The sequence below is a fragment of the Cherax quadricarinatus genome, chromosome 66 (assembly GCF_038502225.1).
Source record: "Cherax quadricarinatus isolate ZL_2023a chromosome 66, ASM3850222v1, whole genome shotgun sequence".
Classification (NCBI taxonomy): Eukaryota; Metazoa; Arthropoda; class Malacostraca; order Decapoda; family Parastacidae; genus Cherax; species Cherax quadricarinatus.
The window spans coordinates 13574283-13599038 of record NC_091357.1 but is presented as its reverse complement, the minus strand read 5'-3'; the positions used below and the strand labels follow the sequence as shown (position 1 = coordinate 13599038).

The following is a 24756-nucleotide window of genomic DNA, read 5'->3' as shown; positions in this document are numbered from 1 at the left end:
GGAAATGAGTTAGACAGTCCTCGATGATGCACTGACTTTCTTGGGTTATCCTGGGTGGCTAACCTTCCGGGGTTAAAAATCCGAACGAAATCTTATCTCTTATCTTATGGTAGTATATAAATCTAGGAGTAGAGGGGGGAGGGTTATCACAGGAACGGTTAGAGGGAGGCACTACAAGAGGGTTAGGAGCCTGAGCATCCGGCAGGCTTGTATGAGCATGTTAGCTAGGAGTGACAGGAGACAAGTGGTTTTTAATGGATATGCTGTTGCAGCGTGAGCAAGGTAACTTTTACGAAGGAATTCAAGGAAAACCAGTTAGCTGGACTCGAGTCCTGGAGGTAAGAAGGACAGTGAATACTCTCTGGGGAAGTAAGGAGGGTAATATGATTGTGATGTCGGCACACTTCTGGAAAGACAGCATTTGGATAAACAATGGTGAACATGCTTTCTTCTTTGGGTCACCATGTCTTGGCAGGAGATAGCTGAGTAAAAAAAAATATAAATAATGATAACATCAAATGACAGTGAAAATGAGGATAATTGAGTTAAATGATTAAATCTGAACTTCTTTTTCCAATTGTAAGGCAGAATCTAGCAGACTTTCTGAATACATTTATTGTGGAGGATTAACTGATAGATAAGAACTCCACTGACACCTTCAGCATACAGCAGCCCAATCATAACTTTTTTTTATATAAATCAGAGCCAACACAGACACTACTAATCACTACAGCTTGTCATTACAGACATGATCTCCGAAGGTATCCTTGGATAATCCCACAAAGAAGTCATGATTATTTTCCCCCCCAACATCAGCATCATATAATTTTCATTAAATTGTCATACACATCAAGTGTAAGTATTATACATGCAGCATATAACATGTACTGTACATTAAAGGTTCACTTTAATGCATAGTATTCCACGATGCATAAAAATGTCATCAGTATTTGTAGTTTCTGTATTTTCTGGAAATGCATCTTCTGTAAATATGGAAAGATTACTAAGCCTAACACATTCAAAAATGCTAAACTAAAATATGGTTTACTTACTCATATGCAATTTACTTACAAAGAGATCAGTGATCCTCAGAGGTGAGACACCTGCAATGCCAGCCACACATCTTCTAATGGAGTTCTTAGCACCTTCCAAATTGTAGTGTATGAGCTCAGAGTAGGATACTTCTAGGGTAAATTTCAGGAAGAGACGGTTGATGCGGTTAAGGCAGGGAGAAATGTCAAACTGACGCCATGAAGGGTGACCATCTCTGTACTCATAGAAGAAAGTGTGAACCACAGATGTCCAAAGGCTTGGGTTATCCTGAGGAAAAAAAAAAAAAAAAAAAAAAAAAGCAAATCTCTTGATTATGCATAAGTACTAAGTAGTATACATAATGCACAGGATTACAGAGGCTGATCAATGATGTATGAGGTATATGATTACAGGTTCAATGCTTCCCCTTGTATGTTAAATATATATATGATGAATAAAAGGCAGAAATTTCTTATGAAGAATGATATTTATAAGAATGAAGGAAGAGTCAAAAATGAGTATGAAAGATGATGCAATTATGTGGATGAAAGTGGGAAGTGCAACAATGATTTTAAGATTAAAATGAAATATTGAAAGTGTTGAATTGGTTGTTGCAGTTCAGATAAGATTTTATTATGATTTTTAATCTGGAAGGCTAGCCATATAGGATAACTCAAAATTCGTTCATCACCGAGGACTGTCGTTCATATTTCCACTGGGGTCCTTTAATTTCCTTTCCTAGGATGTGACCCATAGCAGTCAACTAACACCCAGGTACCAACTTAATTCTAGGTGAACAAGGACAGCAGGTGTACAGAAGTATGTCAAATGTTTCACCCATACTGGAACTGATCCTGGTCCCTCAGTGTGTGAGCTGAGGATGCTATCATCTGAGCCACGAGTACCCACTGCAATGTGATGTATTTTTCTTTTTTCAACAAATCGGCCGTATCCCACCAAGGCAGGGTGGCCCAAAAAGAAAAACGAAAGCTTCTCTTTTTAAATTTAGTAATTTATACAAGAGAAGGGGTTACTAGCCCCTTGCCTCCGGCATTTTAGTCGCCTCTTACAACACGCATGGCTTACGGAGGAAGAATTCTGTTCCACTTCCCCGTGGAGATAAGACGAAATGAACAAGAACTAGAAAGAAAATAGCAGAAAACCCAGAAGGGTGTGTATATATATGCTTGTACATGTATGCGTAGTGTGACTCAAGTGTAAGTAGAAGTAGCAAGACGTACCTGAAATCTTGCATGTTTATGAGACAGAAAACAGGACACCAGCAATCCTACCATCATGTAAAACAATTACAGGTTTCCGTTTTACACTCACTTGGAAGGACGCAAGTACCTCCCTGGGCAGTTGCTGTCTACCAGCCTACTACCTACAAATGTGATGTATGTGTCCATCTAAAAATGATGGCTAGGGAGGCAATGGTGGTGAATGATCTTTCTTCTTTGTTCTACCATGCCTTGATGAAAAATGACTGATATTAAAGAAATAAATTCAGCTAAGAAAAAACTACAGACATCTTGTAAACTTACATTATCAGCAATATAGGAGGAGATGCCAATAGGCACTTGGCGAACCTTGTTGAAGACTTCCACTTCTACAGTCCAGTTCTCATGGGAAAAGTAGATCTCCACAGTAGAATACTGGCCTTTTCTGATTCCTCGTTCCAACACCCACACATCACACAGAATTCCCCTTACTCGCCTCTGTAAATACGATGAGATAGACATATTCATTGACTGTGTTGTACAGCAAAGAACAAAAACTTGCTTATTGAAAGCTAACATTAAAGGAAATTTCTGAAAAAATAATGACACATCTCTATCCTTTTTAGTATATTTTCACACATTCTTTACCATGAAATTAATTTCTATAAACCAGGTTCCTCAAAGAGATGGTCATAACTGGGCTGCAAGATGCTTATCACTGGGTAGCAGACAGGCAGGACCACCAGTGTCACTGAGAATTTAAATTTCAAATTAATGTCAGTTTTAATTGTTGTATATTTAATTAGGTACATACTACAATGACTCTTCTGAAATTAATAAAGTATGGCTTGAAATTAGCTAACCCATCCCAGGAAGGGTTGTAGGGAGGAGGTTAAGATGGTTTAGTGTTAGGAATTTGAACATCCAACAGGAACATGTGAGTGTCTTAGTTTATGTGAATGGAGGAAGATTATTTTTATGACTTATGCCCAGTAAATGCACATTTACTGACACATGAAAATTTCACAGATATAAAAAAGTTACAAAATATAGTCAACAAACTATATCAAAGTTGAGAAGACAGCAATAAAATAGAAACTAACTGTGCCTTTATAAATAAATGCGTTGGGATCCATAAAGATGAGCTCGGAGGCATGACGGAGGCGAATGTGCTGGTTGTCTGTTGGGGCAGCATCCAAGGCAGACACTGGGATGCCCTGGATGGTGCAGTTACTTGTCTTCTCATTGATCATATATTGTATACCTAAAGTACCACCAGCAAACAGCCAAAAAAAAATGTTGTTAGATATTTTTACATGTCTAGATTAAAGTGTCATAATTACTTCTATAAGATTCATGTAGAAATGTGTAAATCCCTAGGAGTCAGTGTCCAGGGGATAAAAAGTAATCAGGCTTGATCCAAGGAAGGGGAGCATTGCTTCTTATGGAAGGGTAAAGCATCATAAACAAGGATCAATGAAAAGTGAAAAAACTACTCGGACAAAAAAGCAAGCACAGAGAGGTCTGTATATTTTGGTTTTGGTCTGATGAAGTCTGACTGCAGTAAAAATATACTTTACAGAGTTCTTTTACCTGTTTTGATTTTTTGTCTAAAACTTTTTTCATTTGTTTAAATGTTAAGCCACAAGGAAGATCATATACAGTGGACCCCCGCATAACGATTACCTCCGAATGCGACCAATTATGTAAGTGTATTTATGTAAATGCGTTTGTACGTGTATGTTTGGGGGTCTGAAATGGACTAATCTACTTCACAATATTTCTTATGGGAACAAATTCGGTCAGTACTGGCACCTGAACATACTTCTGGAGTGAAAAAATATCGTTAACCGGGGGTCCACTGTATGTCCCTTGATACTAATGAAGAACTTGATCCAAAAAATTTAAACGATTCCCCCTTTCCTTAGATCATGACTCACGAAATCGTAATAACACGATTGCAAACAAACCATACCAGTGGCTAACGCGACGGTCTGGAGTTTTGAGACTCTCTGATTGCGGGTTCTATCCCCGCCCGTGGTATGGTTTGGTTTTTTTTTTCCTTAGATCATATCTGATTTCCTCCCATTCCCATGCACTGTTATGACCCTTGCAGATTTAACACTTTCCCTGAGCATAACAAGATTAATTTCAATATCTCCAATCATTCTCATCTCCCTTATTCTTAAGCAGAACAAAGCTACATCCGGCATTATCAACTGACCAGTCTTGAAGTCGTGGATAACCCTGTAAGTCTCAATAGCCATATCTGTGAGCCCTGGAATACTGAGGAGGAACATGCCATCAGCATGCAAATGTGGCAGGTAGGTGAACGATACCAGCTTCTCCTCTGACTCATAGTGCTGTGACTCATAGGCGATGGTTCCCAAATTCTAAAAGACAAAGGCAATACAGTATGACAAAATATAAAAAATGAGCACAATTAATTATTTTATGGAATGCATCACAAAAGATTAATTAAATTATATATCTTATGATTTGGCAAAAAGCTGATGCAAGCAGGAAGGTTATGCAGATAAAAAATGAAGTTTAAAAGTAGTATGTACATATCTTCAATGAGTATGTAAAAAGTGTGGTTTTTGGTACATAGTGAATACTTTCTTCTTCCAAGGCCAATGGTATTGATGACTGGACAGACATTTTTCTTAACAAACTACTTAGACTATACAACAAACATTGTCCTATAAAAACGAAACAGATCACAAACAAACGGCTTGGTTGCCCATGACTAACCAGCACCATTCTGAAATCCATTGATAAGAAACACCAATATGAAAAGCAATATAGACAGGGCTTAATACACAAAGATATTCTTAAACACTATTCATCAGTCCTCACCAAAGTAATAAAGAAAGCCAAACAACTATACTACTACAGTAGATTCACTGACACAAGAGGAGATATAAAAAAGACCTGGAAAACACTCTCTCAGATTCTAGGGACCCACAAACTGAAAAAAAACAAGAATATTGTCCTAACTAAACCTAATGAAACACCACTGCAACCCACTGACACAGCTAACAAGATAAACGACTTCTTCTCAACCATAGGTTCTAATCTCGCCAATAAAATCCCACGTACCAATGCCCATGCCGGGGACTACCTAGATGGGAATTTCCCAAATTCCTTCTATCTTGCTCCAACTGAGCCCATGGAAGTCACCGAGATTATGAAGTCACTTAAAAATAACTCAGGGAATCTGTCTCATGTCCCACCATTATTGTACAAGAGAGCGGCCCATGTCCTCTCGCATACTATCTCATTACTTTTTAACAAGTCACTAGAAACTAGCACCTTCCCGAAACTACTCAAGACGGCAAGGGTTACACCAATACATAAAGGTGGTGACCCTACAGATTTAAATAACTATAGGCCAATATCAAACTTACCATTGCTATCCAAAATCTTTGAGAAACTTGTGCACAGGAGACTATATTCATTTATAACGGCACAAAACATACTCAACCCCTGCCAATTTGGATTCAGGAAAAATAAAAGCACTAACGATGCAATCATAAAAATGCTAGATCTGCTTTACACAGCATTGGAAAATAAGGAATATCCACTAGGAATTTTTATTGACCTAAGAAAAGCTTTTGACACAGTAGACCACGACATCCTACTCCACAAACTTGACCATTATGGTATAAGAGGCCATGTGCTTGCTTATTTCAAATCTTACCTTACTAATAGGTATCAGTATGTCACCATTAAAGACACAGCATCAACAACACAGCCACTTGATACTGGAGTTCCGCAGGGAAGTGTCCTTGGTCCCCTGCTCTTCCTCATATACATCAATGATCTTCCAAACGTATCTCAACACCTGAACCCCATTCTCTTTGCTGACGACACAACTTATGTCATCGCTCACCCTAATCTTGCCACCCTCAACACCATTGTTAATGAGGAGCTGATCAAAATATCGACTTGGATGACAGCCAATAAACTTACGCTTAACGCTGACAAAACCTACTACATTATGTTTGGTAGCAGAGCAGGAGATGCGCAAATTAACATTAAGATCAACAACACTCTAATTGCCAGGCATAATGAGGGTAAATTCCTAGGCCTATACCTCGACAACCTGAACTTCAGCACCCATAGCCAACACATAACCAAAAAAGTATCCAAAACGGTTGGGATCATCTCCAAGATACGTTACTACGTGCTGCAAAATGCCCTTCTCACACTATACCATTCACTTATATATCCATACCTCACCTATGCTATCTGTGCTTGGGGTTCAACTGCAGCAACACACCTAAAGCCAATAATAACCCAATAAAAAGCCGCAGTAAGAATAATCACTAAATCCCATCCCTGGCAACATACCCCCCCACTCTTCATAGATCTAAACTTACTCCCTGTTCAGTACATCCACACTTACTACTGTGCAATCTACATCTACAGGACCTTAAATTCCAATATTAACCTTGACCTAAAACGCTTTCTTGATGGTTGTGACAGAACCCACAGGCGCAACACCAGACACAAACATCTCTATGACATTCCCCGTGTCCAACTAAACCTTTACAAAAATTCAATGTATGTCAAAGGCCCTAAAATCTGGAACACCCTACCTGAAAATTCTAAAACTGCAGACACATTCATCACCTTCAAAACTACCATCAGAAAACATCTTATCTCCCGATACACCCTGTCAACTAATTATACGAATACCACCTGGTGGTTCACACTTACACTCACTCACCCATTTGACCATAAACAGAAATATCAATCTCAATGTCAAAATAATGAATCTTAACTAGTCATAAGTTGGACTGTGATACTCCAATACTGAAACTATGTATAGTGCCAAAATAAAAGCATTGACATTGCTAAACTCACAAACTAGTATTTAGTCACTTAGCCATAATACCAACTTACCTCATAATTTTGTAATATTTTAAACTTAAGATTTAATCTAAGTCTGCCCGAAATGCTTAGCCATGCTAGGTGTTCTAGTGGTACACTCTGTAATTATTATTTTACTACATGTAAACCACACAATAACCAAATTCTGTAAACTCAGCATTGTAATCCTTATAGAGAATAAACTTTGAATTTGAATTTGAATTTAGATCACCCTAACTTGGGGGAAAATGGTTGCTGTGGTAAATAAATATTATTGGTACATGGCACTGAATAAAATACACGAGATAAGGCCACTTACACTGTCCCAGTGACACCTATTTATTATTTAGAACAGGAATGCATAACCTTTTTAATAAATATTAATTACTGAAAAAACTATGCAGTTTATTTTATAAACTTAGAAAAGCCAGTGACACTGAGAGCCACAAGTGTGCTACCCAAGGGCTGCAAGCTGCTGGTTGTGCACCTTTATTTAGAATATGGGAGGCTTCTTAATACATATGGTGTTATGCTTTTCACAAAAAGAAATGTGATATTCTCATAAGAAAATGCAAAGAGCAGCTTATTCTTTAATATAAGCATCTTATTAATATAAGCCTAAAGCCTTCATGCATTTTCAGTCATAGTAATAATGTTAGTGCAGAATAACTGAAAAAAACAGAGTATTTACCTCTATTACAGTCTCCATTGTAAGTGAAAACTGATTAGCAAGCTTTGGGAGGAACTTCCTCACATAACCAGGACAGAAGACTCCAGGAGCTGTAGCTACCAGATCATATACTGAGTCGGTATCTAAAGCCCACGACTTGACCCGATATTGTAACCAAAATGGTCCGCCATGTAGCTTGAATACCCGACCTTATGAGGAAAGTCATCATCAGAGAGTGACAAATTTTCACAAGAATGCATTGGTAAACTGCTGCCTATTACTCTGTGATAAAACAATAAATTAAGTAAATTTTAGCAAGCTTCACTACTTCTCTCTCATTGTGATATTTATAACTGTCTTGTTCTCTTTGAGATCAAAATTGGAAAACTTAAATGTTATGCATACCATGAGCCCCAAGGCCATACTTACACACAACACTCAAATTATATTACGTAGTTTTCTCGTCTATTGTATTCCCAAAGCATCAGCTCAGCATTTCCATATTACCTATGCTCTAGTGAAAAAGTACTGGGTTATTACAATATTCTTTACCATGTTCCTAAAGTATATTACCAATCTTTTGCTTTACTCATAAGACATAATTAGCTTTGCATCTACTGGTATACAATATTTTTTTTAAGAATTCAGTTGTTTAGGTCTTATTTTAAGTAAATACTATGAGATTCCCATAAAACTGAACACTTCTTGGAAATAAGGTATTATTATTACACATTCTCAAGTACTTTAATTATTTTTTGTTATAAAAATAATTCTATAAACAAAATAAAACAAGCTTAATCTAAAAAAATGAAGTATTACACATGTTGCTTTTTAATAATGAACATTACAGTCTATATACATCAGTCATCCTCCTTCCACATAATGGCAAGCAACTACACTACTGCCCTTCCTTCTTACCAGCTCCTCTAACAGTGAAGGAGAGAGGTGTCAGTTGACCGACAGCAGTACGAGTATAGACTGCTTCTACAACCATGTCGTGATCTCCTGCATGCCACACAGCCACCTCCACTCCACCTGCACCACCAACTCTTTCCTGCTGGTAAACAAATTAGTGTGTGTTATCTGATGCTATGCCTGTTGAATAATTACCCACAGATGATCATTATATATTAGACAAATGATATTGCAGTGCTATATAGCAAATAGTATTCTAATGCATAAATAAAAAACAAATTTATTATCCAAGAGGTACATAAGAATTACACATTATTCATGCTTATAATTATGCACATTAAAATATTTTCCAGCATATAAGGTGCACAAGTGTCAGCTGCTTGCTGGCATTATGTTTCAAAGTAGTTGTAATGTAACATTAGTAAATAACTACTAAAGTGTAACCAAGAGCCTACCCTTGACCTGACATTGAACATTATATGTTCAATGTGCAGGGTGATTTTTCCAAGACTTTTTTTTTTTTTGGGGGGGGGGGGGGGGGGGGGAACTCGACTTATATGCCGGAAAATATGGTATACTGTATTCTAATGTTGCAAAGTATGATTACCACTCAATGTAAGGATATAAAAATATGTATGATGTCTTTATGAGCCAGTCAAGGCAAAACTTTAACTTGCACATGAAAATCACTCCATATGAAAGCAAAAGACTCAGGAGACGATGCAACATCCCCCCAATGAAAAGCAGGGGTGCCACTAGCACGATAAGAGACAACACAATAAGTGTCAGGGATCCAAGACTGTTCAACTGCCTCCCAGCATACATAAGGGGGATTACCAATAGACCCCTGGCTATCTTCAAGCAGGCACTTAACAGGCACCTAAAGTCAGTACCTGACCAGCCGGGCTGTGGTTCGTACATTGGACTGTGTGCAGCCAGCAGTAACAGCCTGGTTGATCAGGCCCTGATCCACCATGAGGCCTGGTCATAGACCGGGCAGCAGGGGCGTTGACCCCGGAACTCTCCAAGTAACAGGAGATCCCCAGTGAAAATGATAAACATATTCGGCTGATAAGAAATAATTTGCAAATACACACTGGCGTCTCACCTGGGTGGAACTTGCATTTTCAGTACGAAGATAATTGAGAAGCGTGCCCACAGCTACATATGGCCGACAGAAGTGGGAAGTACAGAAACATCTTTGGGGTAGAACGCTGTAACGAACACACTTCACACCTGCATCAGAAATGATCATACTAATGCTGGAACTTGCAATATTGTATTATTAGCTAATCCTTGAGAAAGGTAATTGATCTGCTATTCCCCAAGTATCCCATGTCAGCCACCATGCTACTTACCCTCTACTAAGTAGCCCTCTGCTGTCTGTGTATTGAACATGCATGATACATTAAGTTTCTCAGCTGTTATGGAGTGGGTTGCCTGCATATCACGCTCACGTTCCCATACAAGGAATGTTTCATTATTGTGAACATCAATCACCTCCAATGTTAAATCATATTTCTGGAAACAGAAAATGGAGAAGTATATTAAATACAAGCAACATAAAATTATGTAGTACTGTATTTAGATTTAACAAATAAGCACAGCTGAATTATTTACATTACATATCCATTAAAAAACAATTATCCAAACTGAAACCTAGCAGAAAATAGCCTTCTTTACTGTTTTCCCTTTTGTATTGCACAAAAGATGCAAAATGCAACAGTGTACCTGTAATATATTCCTCAGTATACACATTTGCTCATCAGTGAATTTACTAACATGACAATAAGTCTCACACCACTGCTTATCCTTCTCAGTTAGATTCACAAATCCACAGCTTACATGTGGTGTATGTGCTGCTATCTGCAAGAATGGCTCTTGGAACCACAATTAACAAGAACAGATCACCTTGTATATATATTACCTCTCAAGGGAGGTTCCTTGATGATGGTGAGGGGCCCTTGATCTAGGGAATTGGATCTGTGCTCCCATTCCCTGAATGAGCCTGAATGCCTTCCATCCCCCTCACAGACACTGTATAATCCCTACGGGTTTAGCACTCCCCATAATCTAATCAAAACCAAGTGCTAAACCCATAAGGGTAATACAGCTAATATCTCACCAAATCTCTCCCTATCTCCTCTATACTCCTCTCTTCCCTGGGTGAATAAACACTTAGTATGACCCACTTTTTGCATCCCACCCTTATTTTAATCCAAAAATCCTTGAATTTATGCATTTGTATTCCCTCTTTTCCTTCCATATCCACAAAGTTATCATTTACAAACTTATTGTGGAATGCATCCCTTAAGGATGCTAAGAGCGAATAAGCGGTTCTGTATTTCACTAAATTATAATAAAACTAAAAATCTGGCATTCTAAATTCTGGAACCTCCCAAAAACTGACAAGATATTAAAATACAGTACCTTTAAAGTTCTTACTGCTCATTTTGTTTCTCTAATGTGGAGTCCATCCCTTCATTTGGTTCCTTATGTTGTTATTTTTTATTCTTTCAAATTTTGGATTTCTCATATTTTTTGTTTAGCCTTGTATGATACAGGATCAGAGCTATGTGACCTGTGTTCTATCCTCAATATTTACTGTCAAAGAATTTCAAGTGTAGTGGTTACAGCACACACTACCTCCTGGAGCTCTGTCCAGCTATCTACTGCACTTCATAGCCCTGTATGACTCATATGGGTTTTGCGCTTAAAAATATAGTATTAGTGCTCTATCTGTGAAGAAATTTTTCTGGTCTCTTTTAATATACTAGTTTATTTGGACATGATACATAGTTGTACAAGGAATTATATTAGTTGGGTGTACATGCCAAAAGCCCCTTGTATGCAGAGCATTATGGGCAGGCTTAAAATTAACTTAAAATTAACAAGTAATGAAAGGTTCAGTGTTAAAAATTACAGTAAACAATTTACAATATGAAGTACAATTGAGTATTTGAAACAATGAAATTTGAACATTTCGATATTGAAGCATTATAGTTGTAAGTAGCACTTTCTGTAATTTACAGGTTCTTCCTATATAAGATTTGGATGGCAACAAATAAATAAAACTAAGTATCCCAAGTGCCACTGCTCCATCAGCGAAAACTTGTCACTTAAGCTAGAACAATCCTAAATAAATTTAAAACTTACAGGTGGGAGCACTGGCACTGGGAAGGGTGGGAGTGTGGGTGGTGCAGATGGTGGCACTGGAGTGGGCAGTGGGCGGGATGGGTGTTGAGGTTTCTTAATGGTGGGCGTAGAGGTAACCGTTGGTGTGTCCTTGTTGGTGGAGCCATCATCAGGTTCACCTGTGTGATAACAACTGACATTACTCTGTTGAACATGCACGAATCTCCACCAAATGTAAGAAGGCTTGGAATCAAGATAAACGTTTTGCCTACCAGTGGGTTATTTAGCGAATACAGAGGCGACTAACATGTGCCCAGAGGGCAGACTAAGCATCGCTGAGAAAACTGGGGAGATTTGTCACCAGTGCTCAGACCAGAGCGAGACATGCCACCATGACTGGCGTAATAAACCTGTATACCAGATACATCTATTGTTTTTGTTGGGTTTAAGAATCACATTAACCTAGGAAAGGCGGTAATGTTCTGATATCGACTAAACCCTCAATGATATGCCAGTGAGGCCCAACCATGCTATTCTCCGGGAGTGCTCACAATCAATTAATTATGACTCTTTCCGGGTACATTAAGTTATAAAAACACACATTCCTACATAAGAGTGGCACTTAGTGAAGTCCACAGTAAGTTAAACAATAAAACAAGTGCGCTCTTGGCACAACAACCCTGGTCCAAGACTTCAACCATGGAAAACAAACTTTGCTTTACTCATGTCAGTATGTTATAAATATTATAGGCGTTTTTAATAAGGTTCGAAACAATGAAGGGGAGGATAGGTCCAGTTCCTCTGATCAAGATCTTGACAAGCATCAATTATGAATTACAGAATCACTAACATTAAGGGGCCATGATTAGACACATCTAGGTGCAACGTGCAATATGCCTTCATGGGGTGAGGGTTGCCATGATGGTAGCAAAGAGCTCTTGACTCAAGTAATTGGAGACTTGGAGTTGACTTGGTGGCCTGGTGGCTTAAGCTCCCGCTTCACACACGGAGGGCCCGAGTTCGATTCCCGGCGGGTGGAAACAGTTCGACACGTTTCCTTACACCTGTTGTCCTGTTCACCTAGCAGTAAATAGGTACCTGGGTGTTATTCGACTGGTGTGGGTCGCATCCTGGGGGACAAGATTAAGGACCCCAATGGAAATAAGACAGTCCTCGATGACGCACTGACTTTCTTGGGTTATCCTGGGTGGCTAACCCTCCGGGGTTAAAAATCCTAGCCCTCCCGTGTAGGTGCCGGGTCACCACACAAAAGACCCGGGCCAGGACCCGTCCTGGCGAACCTACCTCTACCTCCCTCTGATAATCATATTCATATACATATATATACATATACACGATTACCTCCCATTCCCAGACGCGTTTCTTCTTTACATTCGAACAAACGCATGATACTAACCAATGACTGGCTCAGACGTGCTAAACAACTAGAATAAATTTACTATTCCCAAAATAACAATTTACAGAAATAATAAAGTAGTATTCCGTGGAGTACATACAGCAGGTTTTATGCATTATAAAATGTAAACTAATGACTGAGTTGCTCAGAGAAACAGTAGGTAATTAAAGCCTTCAATTCGACGGGTTGAAGTTCAATTATTTATAAGGGCCCTCAATTTTTTGGCAGGAATTATGGTCGTGTCCCCATCAACGACACTACCAGCTGCACCAATGATTGATGGACGCAAACATCAGTTTAAATGTTTAGTTAGGGTTCTTGCATAACTTCAAATATTTACAATACTCTTATATAGTAATTTGTGTATAAATTAACTTAGTGTGCGAGTAATCGTCAGCAGCTCAGAAGTTGCCCTAAAACTCTAAAGGAGCACACTCAAGCTGTAATGGTCTATGATGTATGACCAAAACGCATGTCAGGGCACCCTTCCCTGACGAATAAAGCAACACGAGTTACTCACCCACACTGACGGTGGTAGTGAGCTGGTACAGCCTGCGGGCGTCACGGGGTGGGACCTTGCTGGACATGGGCGTTGGGGTGTGGGTGGTGGGTGTGTTGAGTAGGGGTTGGGGCGTAGCAGCTTCCTGGGGTATCTCATCCTCTTTCACTACCAAGCCCCCCACCGTGCACACCCACACCACTACAACCAACACACTCGCCCTCATAGTCTCAGCCAAGAAAAAAAAAAGTAATATGAGTCTCTTTGGTGAATTTATAAACAATATATGATTATATATAAATGTCATGTTATCGCTAATACCATTCAGCGGCCACTTTATTAACTATACCCTTCTAGTACTGGGTAGGGCCTCCCCTTTGACTCCAGAACAGCCACATTCTAAACGTTTACGCCAAATTCTGACGCTACTATCTGCATGTCGCAGTAGAAATCGCGATTCGTCAGACCAGGTGACGTTTTTTCAATCACTTCTATATGATATATGCTGAATTCCTTGATCGTAACTCGATCCAGTTTTGGTGAACCTATGTCCAGGAATTGAATCTGGTGTGGTCTTCTGCTGCAATATCCCATCAATTTCAAGTTGCAACGCGTTTTTATTCGAGTTACTGTCGTCTTCTTGTCAGCTTGAACCAGTCTGACCATCATTCTCCTCTGACCTCTCACACAACAAGGCGTTTTCGACCACAGAACTGCCGCTCACTGGGTGTTTTGTGTTTTTCACACCATTCTCTGTAAATTTATGCTAGCGACTCATGCGTGAAAATCCCAGATCAGCAGTTTCTGAGATACTCAAAACCACTCTGTCTGGCACCAACAATTATTCCACGGTCAGAGTCACTCAGATTACATTTCTTTCCCATTCTGATGTTCGGGCTCAACAGCAACTAAACTTCTTGACCATGTCTGCATGATTTTATGCATTGAGGGGCTGCCACGTGATTGCCTGATTAAATATCTGATTAACGAGCAGGTGTACTAATAAAGTGGCCACTGAGTGTATACATGGTACACAAAGATTAACATAATTCATTTACCAAGTTTGGTTAAATATTACACCAGGAAATTATAATACATAATAAGATACAGGGCATGCCTTACTTGAGAATATTTTTACAAGAAGACTATTTGAAATATTTACCTGGAGGGTTAGTAACCCAGGCTAACCCCAGAAAGTTAAACTGCTCAATGCGGTGCTTGTGTCTCAGTTGATAACCGCTTCAGCTCACACAACGAGTGTCAGGTAATAGCTCCCTGGCACCGGTGAAACGTTGACCAAATTCCCTTGTTCCTGCCACTGTTTCCCTATGAATACGTGGATACCTGAGTGTTAGTCGACTGTTGTGGGTTTCATCCTGGGAGGAAAAAGATTTGATAAGTCGCACACCCAACCTCACTCCACAAAACAATTAATTATGAGTTGGGCTCAGGTCTCCAGCTGTGACATGCTACCGCCTAACATCAGGGAAAATTTAGAAATACGACTTAATGAGAAATATAATCTTGTCCAATTTGTGTTAAAATTGCAAGAGTGTGACACCTAATAATAGAGAAAGAAATGAATCCCCATTATGTAAAATAAGCAGCTGCTGCTGTTAAACAACAAAAGCACAATGATGCTGTTGCTGCGTCTGCTGCAGAGGTAACAGCAACAGAGACAGGCAACGAATGTGCTACTGGCTGCTCCTCCACTAAACACACTGACTTATCCACGATTTCCATTGGGAAATTTCATGACCTAACACATGAAAGAAGCCACACAAGTGAGGGCAAGGGATGAGCCAACTCGACCAGATCTGATATCCCCAGCTGTCGTACCAGGCTGACATGTCTTTTAAGGATATTTTATTGGTGTTCTTGTCTTAATATATTGTAATTTCCTCATATAGGTGTGTCTCGTTTGGGCAGACCCAAGAACATTTCTCTAGCTTTATATAAAAAGTTGTAGCTGGTTTAAAGGCCCCACTCCACAAAAGGTGGCAAAGAACTACAGATTAACATCCCATATCATAAAAATCTTTGAGAGGGTTCTAAGAAGCAAGATAGCCAACCACCTAGATACCCATCAATTACACAACCCAGGGCAACATGGGTTTAGAGCAGGTCGCTCCTGCCTGTCCCAGTTACTGGACCACTATGACAAGGTCCTGGATGCTGTAGAGGATAAACGAAATACAGATGTAGTATACACAGACATTTTCAAAAGCTTTCGACAAATGTGACCATGGTGTAATAGCACACAAAATGCGTGATAAAGGACACAAAGAGTAATAGTAAACAGAGCAAAGTCCCAGGCAGAAACGGTAAAAAGGTGTTCCACAAGGCACAGTACTCGCTCCCATTCTATTCCTCATCCTCATTTCTGACATAGAAATGTAAGCCATAGCTCCGTGTCTTCCTTTGCGGATGACACCCGGATTTCCATGACAGTGACCTCCAATGAAGACACCGCGAGACTCTAAGCGGACATCAACCAAATCTTCAAATGGGCCACTCAAAACAATATGAAGTTCAACGAGGAGAAATTTCAACTACTCAGATATGAGAAACTTGAATAAATTAAAATGTGTCAGGGTATACAACAAATTCTAACCATACAATAGAGCGGAAAAGTAATGTGAAGGACCTGGGAGTGATAATGTCAGAGGATCTCGCCTGACATAGACAAGGATGTCAGCCACAGCACGTGTCTTCCTTTGCAGATGACACCCGAATCTGCATGACAGTGTCTTCCATTGCAGACACTGCAAGGCTCCAGGCGGACATCAACCAAATCTTTCAGTGGGCTGCAGAAAACAATATGAAGTTCAACGATGAGAAATTTCAATTACTCAGATATGGTAAACAAGAGGAAATTAAATCTTCATCAGAGTACAAAACAAATTCTGGCCACAAAATAGAGCGAAACACCAACGTCAAAGACCTGGGAGTGATCATGTCGGAGGATCTCACCTTCAAGGACCATAACATTGTATCAATCGCATCTGTTAGAAAAATGACAGGATGGATGAGAACCTTCAAAACTAGGGATGCCAAGCCCATGATGACACTCTTTAGGTCACTTGTTCTATCTAGGCTGGAATATTGCTGCACACTAACAGCACCTTTCAAGGCAGGTGACCCCTCATGGAAGGTTCCTTGATGTTGGTGAGGGGCTCTTGATTTAGGGAATTGGATCTGTGCTCCAGTTCCCCGAATTAAGCCTGAATGCCTTCCACATCCCCCCTCCCCTGGGCGCTGTATAATCCTACGGGTTTAGCGCTTCCCCCTTGATTATAATAATAATCAAGGCAGGTGAAATTGCTGACCTAGAAAATGTACAGAGAACCTTCACGGCGCGCATAACGGAGATAAAACACCTCAATTACTGGGAGCGCTTGAGGTTCCTGAACCTGTATTCCCTGGAATGCAGGCGGGAGAGATACATGATTATATACACCTGGAAAATCCTAGAGGGACTAGTACCGAACTTGCACACGAAAATCACTCAATACGAAAGCAAAAGACTTGGCAGACGATGCAACATCCCCCCAATGAAAAGCAGGGGTGTCACTAGCACGTTAAGAGACCATACAATAAGTGTCAGGGGCCCGAGACTGTTCAACTGCCTCCCAGCATACATAAGGGGGATTACCAACAGACCCCTGGCAGTCTTCAAGCTGGCACTGGACAAGCACCTAAAGTCGGTTCCTGACCAGCCGGGCTGTGGCTCGTACGTTGGTTTGCGTGCAGCCAGCAGTAATAGCCTGGTTGATCAGGCTCTGATCCACCAGGAGGCCTGGCCACAGACCGGGCCGCGGGGGCGTTGACCCCCGGAACTCTCTCCAGGTAAACAATGTGAAAGTTAAGGCACTTGTGCAACATCTGGTTATCTTTATTGTAAACGTTTCGCCATCCAGTGGCTTTATCAATACAAATTCTTGGACATAATTAGAAAACAGAAGAACTATATACAGTAAAAGATGAGGTAATCAGTCCCTCAGCCTTGGAGGTGGTGTTTACAACACCGTGGTTGTAGAGATTCTGAAGCACAGGTAAGGAGACTGGCGCTTATATAGGCGTCAGTGAAGAGAGACGTGTAGCAGACGAGGGCATAGTCACTGGTAGGCGGGATTCCCCAGTGGAAGTAGGTCCTTCCCAAATTGATGGGCTAGTTGTAGAAGTCGTGAAGAAGGTCTTGTAGATCTTGTACAACTTCTACAACTAGCCCATCAATTTGGGAAGGACCTACTTCCACTGGGGAATCCCGCCTACCAGTGACTATGCCCTCGTCTGCTACACGTCTCTCTTCACTGACGCCTATATAAGCGCCAGTCTCCTTACCTGTGCTTCAGAATCTCTACAACCACGGTGTTGTAAACACCACCTCCAAGGCTGAGGGACTGATTACCTCATCTTTTACTGTATATAGTTCTTCTGTTTTCTAATTATGTCCAAGAATTTGTATTGATAAAGCCACTGGATGGCGAAACGTTTACAATAAAGATAACCAGATGTTGCACAAGTGTCTTAACTTTCATCTTGTCGGTATTGTATACCTGTCTTGCACAAACAACAATGTATCTACCTCATCCGTTAGGAAAATGATAGGATGGATAATGAGAACGTTCAAAACTAAGGACGCCAAGCCCATGATGATTCTCTTCAAATCGCCTGTGCTCTCTAGGCTTGAATACTCTTGTACACTAGCGGCCCCCTTCAAAGCTGGCGACATTGAAGACCTGGAGAGTGTACAAAGAACTTTCACGGCACACATAAGTACGATAAGGCACCTAAACTACTGGGAACGGTTGAAGGTCCTTGATCTGTATTACTTCGAACGCAGGCGAGAGAGACACATGATAATATACACTTGGAAGGTCCTGGAGGGATTGGTACCAAACCTGCTTACGAAAATCACTCCCTATGAAAGCAAAAGACTCGGCAGGAGATGCAACATTCCCCCGATGAAAAGCAGGGGCGCCACGAGTACACTGAGAGACAACATAAGAAGTGTCCGGGGCCCAAGACTGTTCAACTGCCTCCCAGCATACATAAGGGGGATTACCAATAGACCCCTGGCTGTCTTCAGGAAGGCACTGGACAGGCACCTAAAGTCAGTACCTGACCAAGCGGGCTGTGGTTCGTACGTCAGCTTGCGTGCGGCCAGCAGTAACAGCCTAGTTGATCGGACCCTGATCCACCATGAGGCCTGGTCTCAGATTGGGCCGCGGGGGCGTTGACCCCCGAAACCCTCTCCAGGTAAACTCCTGCATGACCCATTGGACCATTTACCACAGAGATTGCATGCAATCCAGGCATGACTTTGTTTGTTACCCTTTCTGCAGACTACACAGATTTTCATGGTGATGGTCATTTACAACACTTTACAACTCTCATAACTAGCTAGTCTATAACTACTAAAAGTATTTAGTTGTTAGTGTTTAACAGATCTTTAACAGTTCTTCTGGGTAGGCTGGCTAGTCGTCTTAACACTCAGGTACCTATTTACTGCTAGGTGAACAGGGGCAACAGGTGTGAAGAAACATGACCAACGTTTCCACCCTTACCGGGAATCGAATCACAGAAACTCAGTGTGGGAGCCGAGTGCGCTGAAGCTTCATCGTGAAGCCTACGGGATATTTCGAGTGTCAATCTGTGATTTGGTTATGCTGGTAGCTAGAAAGATTGGGTAATGATCAGTTGCGTTATCAGCGATTATGCCAGCTTTTAGAGGAACTGTACGTTTGTCTGAATGTGGTCAAGAGAAGATGCAGACGCCCCAGTAATTCAAGTGAAATTGGTTAACGAGCGCAACAAAGGCAATTATACATACGGTTTAGGAAGCTAGATATTTGTGGGTCTTCTGTCTAGATGAGACTGATGTTGAAAGTCTTCAGTAATTATTAAGTGATACTTGTTGAGTTGATTATTTATGATTAGGTCTCTTAACTTCCTTGTCATATAAACTGGGCGCGATGACCCCATTAAATGGATCTCCAGGTTTCCCTGATATCACCCATTTAAACGTCTTCTTGTGGGAGCCTGTGAAGAATTGTTTTCCAGATAACAGTAGCTAACAGTAATGGAATATTTGACGATATCCTAATTGTCCTAATGGCGTCTCCCGGCTCAGACTGACATATTTCAATACTATGATATTCCAACCTGTATGATGGAAATATAGCAGGATTTTGTTCCCGCTATACAACTATTATATAGGATATGGCCACAGCACATTGCTGCTGTATACAGTTTTGTTAAGACTATTATAGCCCCTTCTTACTAGTGGGTAGCATACTTCTGCGCAGCAGTATGCTTTCATACACTTAAGAGATTTTAACCTAGAATAATCTAATAGAGCCCTATAATGTTTATTTCCACTAGGGTCTTTATGCTGTGATCAGCAAGTAGTCTAACACTTGGGAACCTATTTACTATTAAGTGAACAGGGGCGGCAATCTGCATATGAACATTTCTTTATACATATAAACAAATAATATTTATCACATTTCACAAGGACCCCAATGGAAATAAGTCACTTCGTCTGACTTTCTTGGGTTATCCTAGGTAATCTACACATATGCTATGTATGATAATTTATGTAACTGTAGTTATGTGTACCTGTACCTAAATAAACTTGCTTAATCTGCTGCCAGCAGATGTATGGTGTTCATAGGTCATGCCTTGTCCAGAATCAAGCCAGAAGAATCCTAACACTGCTGCCTCTATTCATCTAGCGGTAAATAGGTATATGGGTTAATATTAATCGACTGGTTGTAGCATGCACTTAGTAAATGACATTAATGAAAATAAGTCAGGGTGGCTGTCTTTGTTGAACTGTCTTGGGCTGGACACAGAGCTGCTAAGATACGCTGGCAGACGACAAGACCTTTTATACCTAATAAACACCTAGCAGAGCAATTGCGTATTTCTCCAATCACACCCTGTTACGAACCCCAACCCACAATATCCTCTTCCTTGGATCAAACCTGTTAACCTCCTAGTTCCCAGGCACTTTATGACTCCGACGGATTTAGAGCGTCCTTTTGAATGTATCCTGAGTTGAACGTAGATTTGGACGGGTTCACTTGGGATGCCAATTGTCAGACCACAGTGTGAGGATCACCATTTTCTACTGTTCAGTTGACATACACAGCACATTATTATATCACCAACATGTTCGCCGCTAATTAACGAGTCATTAAATGTGATAAACAATGGGAAATCTTTCTCCAGTGCCTAACAAAGCGAGGCTTTCCACCCTAGGCCAAACATACAATAAAGTTTAATCGTGATTAGTGTCTGTATTACCACTTGTAGGCTGACATCACTGTCTAGCTGCTTATGATAATTATTAATTTACACGGAATGTCTCATGATTCAGTAATAACCTAAGAGGGTAAATTCGTAAATTATAAACAGCGCATCTGTCATTATTATGGATTTTTATTACCATATCAAAGGCAAAATAAACTAGTAAAAACTAACACATCTGCAATACTAAAGGTACTCTTAACACGACAAAACTCAGCCTACATCACAGCACACATAAGCCTACACATAATACAGTAACAACCTAGAACTCTGATATCGATTGAAACTGACAATCCCGACATCTACCACAATTCTACCAATTATTTCATCAAGGGTGAGCTCATGACATATACAAACCAACTAGACAATTACCTTACAATTGTGTCTTTCCGTCCAGACTACGCAATGTTCCCCTGGAAGCGATATTAGTGGAGTAAATACGAGAGAAGTGGAAGTGTGTAGAGCAGCGTAGTCTGCGCTGGCAGCCTCCACCTCAGCGCCATCTCCAGGCCTTACCACACACTTCTAGTTTTATTATGTGGGAGAGCTAAACCCGTAGGGATTATCCAGTGCCTGTGGGGTGATGGAAGACATTCAGGCTTAATTCAGGGAATTGGAGCACAGATCCAATTCCCTAGATCAAGAGCCCCTCAGCAGCGCCAAGGAACCTCTCTTTAGGGGGACACTTCCTCCAGTATTAAACATTAAACTCTAGTTCAGACTTTATTCCCACATGATACATTGTACAGAAATGGATGACACTTCATACTTCATGTAGAATGCCCATGGTTATGGCACTTCCATAAAGGTGGTATCCCGGTACACCACAAGCCCAGCCTCCTCTACCTCAGTGCATGGAAATTATCACGGGGGAGCGTTAAACCCATAGGATTATACAGCGCATGCGGGGGGGGGGAGGGATGGAAGGTATTCAGGCTCAATTCAGGGAACCAGAGCACAGATCCAATTCCCTAGATCAAGAGCCCCTCACCAGCGTCAAGGAACCTTGAGAGGCAGTGCATGCAAAGGGTACAGTGGAGGGTGGTCACAAAATTCCTGCGCGGCAAAATATATGTATGTATACCTGTATGTGGTTGCAGGGGTTGAGTCACAGCTTCTGGCTCCGGTGTATTTGTGTGTATATATGCATTTATTTATGTATTTACATATGTAATTTTTATGCGTATGAACATACAGATATATAATCATGCATACAAGTACGTGTACAAATGTATGCATGTGTGTATAAGTACACGTACTTCTACTTACGTATATATATATATATATATATATATATATATATATATATATATATATATATATATATATATATATATATATATATATATATATGTCGTGCCGAATATGTAAAACTGGTCAATTAGCAAGAACTCATTTAAAATTAAGTCCTTTCTGAAATTTTCTCTTATACGTTTAAAGATATATTTTTTTCATTAATGTTGATGTAAAAATTTATAATTTTGCACCAAAAGAATCTTAGAAAACTTACCTAACCTTATTATAACAAGAACAATTTATTTTAGCTTAACTTAACTAAATATATTTTAGATTTGTTTACAGTAATTTAATACTAAACAAACACAGTGAAATATATTTTTTTCGTTAGGTTCAGAATGATTTTGGCGAAATTATTGCATACACAAATTTTCACTTGTCTTACATGGCAAGATGAGCGTTGTTATTTAAGCCAAGATCGCAAGTTCTGCCTATTCGGCACGATATATATATATATATATATATATATATATATATATATATATATATATATATATATATATATATATATATATATATATATATATGTATATATATGTAATGTATATATAATGTGTATGAGAGAGAATTTATGCATATATGTACTCACCTATTTGGGGTTGCGGGGGTCGATTCACAGCTCCTGGCCCTACCTCTTCGCTGCTTGCTACTAGGTACAGTCTTCCTGCTCCACGAGAATCATAGTATCTCTTCTTAAAGCTATGTATGGATCCTGCCTCTACTACATCACTATCCATATTGTTCCACTTCCTGACAACTCTACGACTGTATGAATACTTCCTAACATCCCTGTGACTCATCTGAGTTTTCAACTCCAGTTGTGACCCCTTGTTGTCGTGTTCCATCTCTGAAACATTCTGTCCCTAACCACCTTGTCAATTTCCCTCAGTATTTTATGTCGTTATCATGTCTCCCCCCCCCCCTTTATCCCTTCTGTTCTCTAGTGTCATCAGGTTGAGTTCTTTTAACCCCTCCTTGTAGGACATGCCCCTTAGCTCTGGACTAGTCCTGTTGCAAACCTTTGCACTTTCTCTAATTTCTTGACGTGCTTGACCATTATTATTATTATAATAAAAAAGAAGCGCTAAGCCACAAGGGCTATACAGCGCTGCAGGGTAGGGAACCGAGGGTATTGGTCGGCAGAGGGAGGAGGGATGATCAGTAGGTTACAGAAAACAGCGGGGCAGGGGATAGTACGGGGGTAGAGGGTAGCAAGAGATTGAGGTAGAAAGGGCTGAAGGTATCAGAGTTTGTGAAGTAAGTCAGTTGTTGTCAAAAAGTCAATGAGAGAGTCCGGATGAAAGGTGGGTCCATCAGCGAGAAGGGAAGATAAAGAGAGAGCAGCGGAGCGAAGACGGCGTCGGAGGTAAATTCTGCGTGCTCGTTGATAAAGTGGGCAGTCTAACAGAACGTGGCTGACACGTGCTTGACCAGGTGTGGGTTCCATACCGGTGCTACATACTCCAATATGAGCCTGACGTATACCGTGTACAGTCTTGAATGACTCCTTATTCATGTGTTGAAACGCTGCTCTTAGATTTACCAGTGTGTGTGTGTGTGTGTATGAGTGTGTGTGCGTGTGTATGAGTTTGTGTATGTGTGTGTGTGTGTGTGTGTGTGTGTGTGTGTGTGTGTGTGTGTGTGTTTATGTGTGTGTGTGTGTGTGTGTATGTATGTGTGTGTGTGTGTGTGTGTGTGTGTGTGTGTGTGTGTGTGTGTGTGTGTGTGTGTGTGTGTGTGTGTGTGTGTGTGTGTGTGTGTGTGTGTCTCAACAATCAACATTTGCACCAATAACTCACTACAGTTGTGACCGGGTGTGGAAGTGTGAATTGCTCATTACACTATAATTTGTTCATGATTGTAGCCATGTATAAACGTAAGTAACCATTCTTACAGGATTCATTACCTTTGTAACTTGTGAGTTCATTACCTTGTACCTAGTTCAGCCATCAAAACTTTGGAGCCCAGTCCCTGGACCCATTATGTACCTCTGTAATCTTTTGACTACCGCCCACAGGATGGGTATGGGGTGCATAATAAACATATTAAACTAAACTTAGATTTACCAGGCGCCTGTGTGCTGCAGCATGTATGGGCATGTGTAAATGTTTACATTTATATATATACTAGGGCATATGTATGTGTATGTATGTATTGGTATGTTTGAATGTATGTATATTTGTAAGGATCCATACTTGTGCACGCTTTTATATTCATGACTGTGCTTGTGTGTCAAGGAGCTGGACAGGCACCCAAAGTCAGTACCTGACCAGCCGGGCTGTGGCTTGTATGTCAGTTTACATACGGCCAGCATTAACAGCCTTGTTGATCAGGCCCTGATCCACCATGAGGCCTGGCACAGACTGGGCTATGGGGG

General features: G+C 40.4%; 1 protein-coding gene across 7 annotated transcripts in view; it reads right to left on the bottom strand.

The window, feature by feature from the left end:
- The window catches only part of LOC128704088 (uncharacterized), a 43347-nt gene extending 21736 nt beyond the window's left edge, over window positions 1-21611 (bottom strand). For 6 of the 7 annotated variants that reach the window (XR_008409408.2, XR_008409407.2, XR_008409409.2 and 3 more), the window contains exons 1-12: window positions 21456-21611; window positions 14929-15142; window positions 13788-13995; window positions 11872-12029; window positions 10074-10236; window positions 9824-9951; window positions 8719-8857; window positions 7822-8009; window positions 4477-4645; window positions 3356-3516; window positions 2577-2750; window positions 1072-1320 (exon numbers count right to left, since the gene is read on the bottom strand). Coding sequence is in view for 2 of the 7 variants with exons in the window: in XM_053799110.2 (XP_053655085.1) it covers window positions 1072-1320; window positions 2577-2750; window positions 3356-3516; window positions 4477-4645; window positions 7822-8009; window positions 8719-8857; window positions 9824-9951; window positions 10074-10236; window positions 11872-12029; window positions 13788-13992 (1734 nt within the window). In the remaining 5 variants the exon portion in view is untranslated. The remainder of the gene's footprint in view (window positions 1-1071; window positions 1321-2576; window positions 2751-3355; window positions 3517-4476; window positions 4646-7821; window positions 8010-8718; window positions 8858-9823; window positions 9952-10073; window positions 10237-11871; window positions 12030-13787; window positions 13996-14928; window positions 15143-21455) is intronic. The other variant, XM_053799111.2, reaches the window with a different exon arrangement.
- Between the last annotated feature and the right edge of the window lie 3145 nt (window positions 21612-24756).